Source organism: Pollachius pollachius (genome assembly GCF_949987615.1).
Source record: "Pollachius pollachius genome assembly, chromosome: 10".
Lineage (NCBI taxonomy): Eukaryota > Metazoa > Chordata > Actinopteri > Gadiformes > Gadidae > Pollachius > Pollachius pollachius.
Genome location: NC_136943.1, coordinates 14,411,453 through 14,421,452, shown reverse-complemented (window position 1 = coordinate 14,421,452; position 10,000 = coordinate 14,411,453). Strand labels below are relative to the sequence as shown.

The window sequence follows — 10,000 nt, the reverse complement described above, 5'->3', positions numbered from 1 at the left end:
TTCTCCATCATGACCATAATCCCTATCTCCCTGTTTTACTCCCTCTCTCTCCCTCCCTCTCCCTCCCGCTCCCTTTTCTTATCACTAAATTATTCTGCCCCTAACAGTCCTTTGCTCCCTTCCCTTCCCTCCAACCTGACATCTGTCTTTCGCTCTCTGTCACTTTCTCCCCCTCTCTCCATCCATCTATTTTCCCTCTCTTCCTCATTCTCTCAAGCCTTACACTCCCTCCCTCTCTCTCCTCTCTCTTACTCTCCCAAATCTATTCAATTGAAGTCAAAATAGCTTTGTTGGCATAGAAAATATACATTAACATTGCAAAAGCAGTTTGAAAAGGACCGTCCAAGTATCAGCCCAATCCCTCTCACTCTATCTCTCTCCTCTACTTTCCCCTTCCCCCCGTCTCTCTCTGCCTCTCTATTTCTCCTTCTCTGTCTTGTTGACTCCCTCTGTGCTCACCCATCATCCTGAGTTATAGGGTGGTGCATCTCCCATCCTCTTGTTAAACATGACCCCCCATCAACCTCTACCCCCCCCCCCCCCTCCCTGTCCTCCTCTCCGCCCTCCTCCCCTCTCTCTTCGTCATTGGCCATCACTCTTCCTTCCTTCCTTCCTTCCTTCCTTCCTTCCTTCAGAGACTCAAGCCTGATGACCTCTTTAAGACTCCGTCTTGGTCCGTCTCTCTCTTTCTCTCACTCTATCCCGCTCTCCCTCTCCTCTCTCTCTTTAGTGCTCTCTCTCTCTCTGTCTTTCTCTCTCTCTCTCCTTTTGCTGTCTCCTCCTCTGTCCCTCTCAGAAATTGTTCCACCATCTTTGTATATTCCTGGTGTTTCCAATACATAATGTAATGTAATGTTGTTGTTTTGGTTTTGGTTTTTCTTTGACAGCATCCTGAGCTACAACCAGATTCGCTGTATTCCCGTCCAGGCCTTTGATGGCCTGACATCGCTGCGTCTGTTGTAGGTCCCTTCTGATATCACCACTGCTATTGCATTACATGTTTCAGCAGGATGTAGGGGCTAGGCAGTGAATAGAGAGACACATGTATTAAAGGAGTAGGTATAGGGGTCGGTCAGTGAATACAGTAACATCATTAAGGAGCAGGTAGGTGTCAGACGGTGAATACAGAGACACAGTTACTTAAGGAGCCAGGTATAGGGGTTAGACAGTGAATACAGAGACACAGTTACTTAAGGAGCCAGGTATAGGCATTAGACAGTGAACACAGAGACCCGATACTAAGGAGCAGGTAGGGGTTAGACAATGAGACAGGTCTTTGCCAAGCCTGTAGGGGACACACTGGGAATACAGAGGCCAATGTCTTTAAGGTGATTAACAAGTATACATAGTTCAGCATTTAAGTTCAAACCGTTCCTATATTTTCTCCTCTTCTAACTTCCACCCCTTCTAACCTTTCCTCCTCTTTCCTTATCTTCTGTAAAATCTCTCTCCTGAGTTTCATCCCGTTTGTGTTATTTTCTTTTTTCTATCTCCCCTCTTACTCTTCTCTCTATCTTCCCCTCCCTATTCCGTCTCTCACCATCACCATGCTTTCTCTCTCCCTCTCTCTCTCTCTCTCTCTCTCTCTCTCTCTCTCTCTCTCAGCTGTGTTTGATGAATCGACCTTCAGCCTCTGTTTCTCTCAGTCATCCATCTAACTGTCCACCTGCTGTCTCCCAACCCACACACACACACACACACACACACACACACACACACACACACACACACACACACACACACACAACACACACACTCAAGTATTAAAAATCACAAAGCTACCATTAACGGGCGCGCCAATCCTCCCATGTACCTATACAAATGTAGACACACACAGATAAACTAAACACGGGACATTAGGATGTCGTGTCATCTCTCACACACACAAACACTATAAACACTTATTTATAGTGTTTGGAGATTTTTATTGATCTTTCAATCTCTTTCATCTCCTTTATTTCACCTCCCTTCCTTCTTTCCTTCTTTCCTTCCTCTTGTTTCACTTGATGTTGCCTTGGGGACCAGTATCGGTCTGCTCCCACATAGCAACTGGTTGCCAGGCAGCCATCACTGTCACTTCCTCATTACCCACAAGCCCCCTGGGCCAGTCTGGAGCGGGGGATGCTGGATCATCACACACACACACACACTCACAAAAGACCACACACACACAAACGCACACACACACACAGACACAAAAAACCACATACACAAACACAAACACACAAACAAACACACACACACACACACACGCTCACGCGCTCACACACAAGCACAAATGCATAACCATGCCATCAGACACACACAATACCATACATTCATACACACACCCACACACACACACAAGCTAGGGTCCCCTATGACTGCCCTCGCTCTAATAGGATGTGACCTCATATCCAGCCGGCAGGGACGCACTCAGACGGAGCCACTCAGGACTCTCTGTCTGCACTCTGGAGCCTGGGGAGAAAACTTTAGATCACACACACACAGAAACAAACCCACATACACACACATGAACACGCAAATGCACGTAGACATGAACACATAAACACACACCGGCAAAGGACCACATACACATACAGAGACACACACAGATACACCCCCCCCAACACACACACACACACACACACACACACACACACACACACACACACACACACACACACACACACACACACACACACAACAAACAGTTTGGCATTCACAGCTTTGCTCCAAGCTATATATGTGTAGTAATGGTTTTAATTATTCCCTTCTCAGTGAAGTCATCCACAATGATAGAGTGTTGATGTTTAAATGTTGCTGGTCCTCTCTTTCATCCAGGACTCTCCATGGCAACGACCTTTCAACTATCCCGGAGGGTGCCTTCAACCACCTCACCTCCCTGTCCCACCTGTAAGTGCAACCATGCACGTGTGTGTGTGTGTGTGTGTGTGTGTGTGTGTGTGAATGCTTGTGGTGTTTTATGTTGAGCTTGTCTAATAATGACTTACATCCCACAATGTGTTAATAATATTCATTTTTCATCGTCTCTGAATGTATGTCTGGGTGTGTGTGTGTGTCTATGTATTTGTGTGCCTGTGTGTGTATTTGCGTGTGTGTGTTTGTCTATGTGCAGGGCACTTGGGGCCAACCCTCTCTACTGTAACTGTGATCTCCGCTGGCTCTCTCAGTGGGTGAAGGCCGGCTTCAAAGAACCTGGTGAGATATCACATATTACATAAACCCTGATAAAATGAATTGTTGTGTTGTATACGGATACATTGTTGATATGTTATGGAATGATATGATATGGGATGGTGTTGATGTGGTTTAAATTAAATGATAAGATGTGATATTAAATGTTATCATACAAAATGAGGTATACAACATGATATGGTATAACGGCCCATTGCCTACTAATATAATCCAAGAGAACAAAACAATGTTTCTATGGGTTTCCATAGGCATTGCTCGCTGCACTGGACCACCAGACATGGCCGACAGACTGCTGCTCACCACGCCTCTGAACCGCTTCCAATGTAAAGGTATCTATCCGTCTGTCCATCTGTCTGTACATCTATCTATCTATCCGTCCATCCATCCATATTCTCCTATGTATGTCTATCTCTCGCATCTCTGCCCTGGCTGTACATCACCTCTAGTAGAGCTCAAACCCCTGTCGTCTGTATTAATCCCTGGGATTAGTGCAGATTAGTGGGGATCAAGGTGTGCTGAAAGCAGATACAACTCTAAACCTGGCATGTCGATGCAGCCTTAGCAATGCATGATCCCATGCTTTAACAGATACTTCCCTCTTCCACTAGAACCTCCCAAGGACCCTAAACTGCAGTAAAAATGTGACCACTTAGCGGAAAAACTGAGGGCAAAAACAGAGCAGGCTTACTATTATTTGAAAATGGGACCCAAAGGGACAGGGTCCTGGTATCACCTAGGAGTGTTCGTAAAAGTGGCACCTCAGTGGACAGTTCGACGCCCTCTCTATCACATCAGTGACAAAACATCTATCAGTGACTCACTCCAAAATGAGTGCATTTCTCTGTTTTCTCCTTCAAGTCCCGTACAAGTACTTACTCTAGTACGTCCAACATAGCTGAAATAATTGTACTCACCATTTGATGGGGCACTGTTATCCAAACTGCCGTACAATATTGTGAGTGGTGAGGCTCCGGCAGGAATAAAACCCCTTACCCTATCAGTGAATATGCAATGCTCTACCAGTTGAGCGACACAGGTCCACAATAAAGAAATCCAAATGTTTCTGTGTTCTTCTTCAGGTCCAGTTGACATCAGTCTGACATCAAAGTGCGCCCCCTGTCAGGCTGCACCCTGCCACAACAACGGCACCTGTGTAGCTGACGCCGTGGGATCCTACCACTGCACCTGTCTGTTTGGGTTCAAGGTAAGACCCGGGTCAATGTATCATTGGATCAGCAGTCGGCCATTTGTGTAAAGCAGACTTCAAAGGGTTGCTATCAGATCGGTGGAATAGAAACACGGTCACACCCAATTCCGTACAAATGAGACTCCAAATAAGCCTCCATACACTCTCCTGACATATGACCTGGAGGATGATGATGGTGATGATGATTATGGTGATGGTGATGATGATGATGATGATGATGATGATGATGATGATGATGATGATGATGATGATGGTGATGATGAAGGTGATGGGATTAGTCGAAGAGGCGTGGCGATTAATTAGTAATGTGACCTTTAGATTTTGACTTCCAATTACAGTATATTCACTTGTCATCACGAGTCGAGCCCAGATCAGTATGAGGTCTACTTTTAACGAGTTAGTTTTAACGGGTTTTTAGTCACTAAAGGAAAACAAAGGATTCTCCTCTGTGGTACTTGGATCTTTCTGTGTGTAGCATAGACCAACGTTCCTTTGGGTATTGGGCACGGCCATGCATAATGCATCTGCTGGTTGATCATTAGGGTCATGATGACAGCAGCCCTCTATGGTCAATGTATCGACGCCACACAAGACAGAGGGCACCACCATCTGTCAGAGCCCCCGGTTAGGTCAGATGTGTAGATCCACTATCTGCTATTAAGTCTAGTGCTGGGATGGTGTGTGTGTGTATGTGCACGTGCGAATGTGTGTGCATATGTATGTGTGTGTGTGTGTGTGTGTGTGTGTGTGGGGGGGGGGGGGGGGGGGGGTGGGGGGGGGGGGGGGGGGGGTTATATGTGTGCTTTCCCTCACTAGGGCATTCATTTAAATGTGTTTGAATAGTCCACAGAAGCATCAATAGTGTAGGATTGATTGATTGAGTGTAGGAAAGAAGAGGAGTTCAGAGAGAAGGAAGGAAATGGGAATATTTCAAGTGGTAAAGGAGAACTTGTTGTCCTTTGTTTGAGAGCCGAAGTCAGAGACCAGAGAGATGGAGAGTATAGCATTACCCCGCAAAGCTAATCTTGTAATTTAACACAATAGGTGTTGTGGTTACAAACCATAGTTCTCCAACATAACGTGCAAATTGAACTTTAATCCCAACTAATGTAATCTATTAATTCAATTGAGTAGTTAAGGTTCCCCACACACAGTCAACCTTCTGCAAACTCTTTAAGTAAATGCGTTTCATGTTGAATTTGAATATTAACCATCACCTGGTTATATTTCCTCTCTCATCCTTTTGGACCCCTCCTTCTCTTCTCTCTCTCTCTCCTGTATCCTCTTTTCTTCTCCCATCCTCTACCCCTTCTCCTCTTGTCCCTTCTCCTCCCTCTCTTCTCCTCCCCTTTCTATCCTTATCTCCTCCTTCTCCACCCCTTCTGCCCTCTTCTACCTCTTCTCCTCCCCTCTCCTCCCTCTCCTCTCCTCTCCTCCTCCCTCACCTGTTCCCAGGGTCAAAACTGTGAGGTGAGCATCAACAGCTGCCTGAGTTTCCCCTGTTCCAACGGAGGAACCTGTCACATCCAGCCTGGCCTGGAAGACCAGTTCAGGTAAAGTAACATCCTGGAGCCAAACCATTAGTATTGTTAACGAGATCATATGATGATGACGATGATGATGATAGCATTAAGCATATTTCTGTGTTCATAATTGGTAAAGACACACGCTTACACCACACACACACACACACACACACACACACACACACAGACACATACACACACACACACACGTGTGCGCACACACACATATACACACAAATATTGGTGAACACATCCCTGTGCATCAGCATTAGCATTTCCCCTGCTGCATGTTGAAATGCTTAGGAAACCCTGTAGGAGCAAGGGTGACTCAGATGTTGCCGTTTGGGATGCAAGGTTAACTCTGCTGTTCCCAGGCCCATTAGCCGGCGGACCTTTCAGTCCTCACTCATACCCCCATCTGCAGGGACACACATAAATTACCGGCTAAGTAATTAGCTTTGTCACTGCTATTGAGCTGGGCCATCCAGCACTAAGGAAATGGCTCACTATGACCCCGGCCCAGTCTGATCCCCACTGGCGTATATAAAGACACCAGGAGCCAGCTTACGTCCTCACCGCTGAGGACGTAAGCTACCCCCCCCCCTGCCTCCCTCCCTTAAACACATAAAGTGGAGAATAGGGGATCATTTTACGATGATGCCAAAAACAGGACCTACGATCCATTTTAACGACGCAACCCCATATTGAATTTGCAGTTATACACTCAGATGCACGCTCACTCTCTGTGAACTGTGAATGTCTGTAGGAACCCCTTTGTTCCTACAGTCTTGAGTATTATGAGTGAACCGATTGTCATGAACACCTTACCGGGATTCATCTCTGTCTACCTGGGCTGCTTAACAAGCCCTTTGCCCTTTGAAGCGTAGGGTATGCGACTGGCCTTTAGCGTCCTGCATGGTAATGCTATTAGCAGCTAAGCTTGCCCTTCACAGACCTTTCCTCTTAATGCTAACGCTAACACAAGTAGCATGGTATGGGCCACAGAATGCAAGAAAGAGAGAGAGAGTGTGAGAGAGGGAGAGAGACATAGAGAGAGGCCGAGAGAAAGGGAGAGAGTGAGATAGAGGTGGGGCAATGAATGAGGGGGAGGGAGAACTGAAATGAATAACTGGAAAAAAGAGACAGAAAAAAATCAGGAGAAGGGAGAGAGGCGAGGGACGAAGCAGCCCTCTGTGACATTTGAACGTATGATGTAATCACTTGTGGATGTCCAACACGTCCAATTAGCCGGGGATTTCTCATGTCTCCGTGGCAGGGACCCATTTGTCAAGATATATGGTTTAAATGTCAGGGCTCCCATGTGATTGGGTGAACGCTCACCTTTGACCCCACAGCCACAGCTTGCTGGTTGCCTCATATTCCCAGACCGACGTCTCTGAGGCATTCCTTTATTTGGCTTTTTTTGTCTCTCATTTTTCCTGATGTTTCGTTTTCACAGCCTATCCCTTCTCCCTTCTCTTCCATCCCTCTCTTCCATTTCCGCTCACTCCTCTCTCTCTCGACCTCTCTCTTCTCCACATTGTTTAGTTGTAAGCAATGAAAGTTAGGATCTAATAATTGACATACAGATATTATAAGAAAGACAGAAAGACATTCATATAGAGAGAGAGAGAGAGAGAGAGAGAGAGAGAGAGAGAGAGAATGCGGTGGAAAGAGGGAGGAAATAAAATTCATTTGAAGTATTTATTTTGGTCACAACTGTCTGGGGTAGAGAGTTGTGAATGGCTCTTATTGTTAGCCAGAGAGCTAAAGAATGGCTGGGGGTTTGGATGATGGAGAGATGTCGAGAGGAGTTGAAGGAGGAGTTGGAGGGCGCTTGGTTATCCCCTGAGGGTCGTCCAGGCGGGCGGAGGCCCCCCAACTAAAGGAAGAGCTTTAACCATGCTTTTGGCTGCTTCCTGTGTGTTATTTACGACAGTAGTTCTGGTTTATTAGACAGTTCTCAGGCACTTGGGAGGGGTGGTGTCTGAGTGTGTGAGTGAGTGAGACAGGAAGAAAAAGAAAAAAAGAATAAATGAAATAAAGGAAGGAAGAACAAAGCCATGCATTAGGACTGTTATATTTTACTGTTAGTTGCGTTTATTTTGGAAACTACCTGGAAGGCGAGGAAAAGCATCTAATGAAGTGTGCGTGTGTGTTTGTGCGGGTGTGTGTGTGTGTGTGTGTGTGTGTGTGTGTGTGTGTGTGTGTGTGTGTGTGTTTGTGTAGCTGTGTGTGTCCACCAGGCTTCGAAGGTCTGAGGTGTGAGGTGAACCCAGATGACTGTGAAGACAACGACTGTGAAAACAACTCCACCTGCGTGGACAGAGTCAACAACTACACCTGCATCTGTCCCCCCAATTACACAGGTATGCACACGCCAATTTGATCTTCATCACAGTAACAGTCTGAACAATCTGATTCCTGGGCAATCGACAAAGTCATCTGAAAAGCGCTCCCGACACACACACATGCATTCATGTACACAGTAACGCACACACACACACACACACACTAAACTAGCCCTGTATCCATCCCCTTAACTACACCCATAACTGCCCCTCGAACCACAGTAATCCGCATACCCAGACACATGCACCCACACACACACCTGTGTGTGTGTGTCCGTCTGTCTGCGACTGTGTGTGCATTGATGTGTGGTTGTGTGTTGTGTATTGGGCTTTGGGACCAGGGATTATCTATCAGAGGCCTCATCTGACACATTTATTAATCAGTGTTTTTTTCTGTGGGTTCCTTTTCGATTAGATTTAACCTCCTTCATTCTCACACTCTTCTCACGTTTCTTGTATCTCATCCTTACCTTCTTTCTGCTCATTCAAAATGGGTTGTTGTATCTGCTCCTTTATTTCTTTCTGCACATTTAAAAATGTTTTTTGTTCTCCTTTCCTTCTTTCTACTAATTTGTTTTTTTCACGGCTCCTCTTCAAACTCACCATGACTTTACAGGTTATTATAAAGACACCAGCTAGCTCTGTTAAAGCTTTTATGTGTCAGGGAGGAAGGTTGTTGATCAATACAGAGGAGCACAATTTGGGAAGTCACAAGTTGATTGAACCTCTCATGTTGGTCTTTGAATGACACAAATACACAAACACTTCAATGACGATGGAATTGATGACGATAATCTGTGATTAATCTCTCTCTCTCTCTCTCTCCCTTTCTCTAGGAGACCTCTGTGAAGAAGTGGTTGATCCCTGTCTTCAGGGATTTGATCCCTGCCTTCATGACTCCAAATGTGTACTCTCCGGTCGCACATACAGGTAAATCACACGTCCAATAGAGGGCCATGGGGTCTCAAAGCGTGCTTGTTTAACTTGCTTACTTATTTGTGTCAGAGTTGTATCATGTAAAATAAGGTAAACTATTATGAATTCATTAATGAAACACACATATTGAGAGAAAGACTGTAATTGAAGTCATAAGAATATAGTAACTCGCATATATATTATAAAGTTGACGACTTTGATTGTTGTGTTTTGATGGTTGCGAACTTTGTTGGAAGTCTAAATTGTTAAAATATAAATTATTCTACCGCCTGAGAGATTTTTAAACATAGTTGGTTTGTTAATATTTAATATATCTGTGACATCCACTGCAACCTTTAGCTTCACATTTGATCATATGCTTTTCTCTACAATATCTTTGCTCAATACTGCCATCTAGTGGTCAGTGAGTATATAATGGTCCTTTAATGATAAGAGTTTTATGTGTTGCAGGTGTGAGTGCTTACCCGGCTATGTGGGGCAGCACTGTGAGCAGGACTACAATGACTGTCTGGAGAACAAGTGCCAGCACGCCGCAGAATGTGTGGACGCCACAAACGGCTACACCTGTGTCTGCAAGGAGGGCTTCAGGTGAGCTCGCAAACCCCACGCAACTTAGAGAGGACACGATATACAAAGACACACCAATATGCAGGCTTGCACGTACGCTGATGTACAACTGCTGACACAGCACTGATGGGATCAACGAAAGCGAGACATTTGATTGAAGGATTATTGGTAGTTGGTTTGACCTATCCTTTGCCCTCTTTCATGTAGTTCGTTAT

The 10,000-nt window shown here is 45.4% G+C and overlaps 1 protein-coding gene across 1 annotated transcript in view; it reads left to right on the top strand.

The window, feature by feature from the left end:
- slit3 (slit homolog 3) overlaps positions 1-10,000 on the top strand; it is a 191,424-nt gene that overhangs the window by 165,124 nt on the left and 16,300 nt on the right. The window contains exons 23-31 of the mRNA XM_079744976.1: positions 888-959; positions 2,824-2,895; positions 3,119-3,201; positions 3,447-3,527; positions 4,278-4,402; positions 5,861-5,958; positions 8,161-8,300; positions 9,119-9,212; positions 9,669-9,806. Coding sequence (XP_079601102.1) covers positions 888-959; positions 2,824-2,895; positions 3,119-3,201; positions 3,447-3,527; positions 4,278-4,402; positions 5,861-5,958; positions 8,161-8,300; positions 9,119-9,212; positions 9,669-9,806 — 903 coding nt within the window. The remainder of the gene's footprint in view (positions 1-887; positions 960-2,823; positions 2,896-3,118; positions 3,202-3,446; positions 3,528-4,277; positions 4,403-5,860; positions 5,959-8,160; positions 8,301-9,118; positions 9,213-9,668; positions 9,807-10,000) is intronic.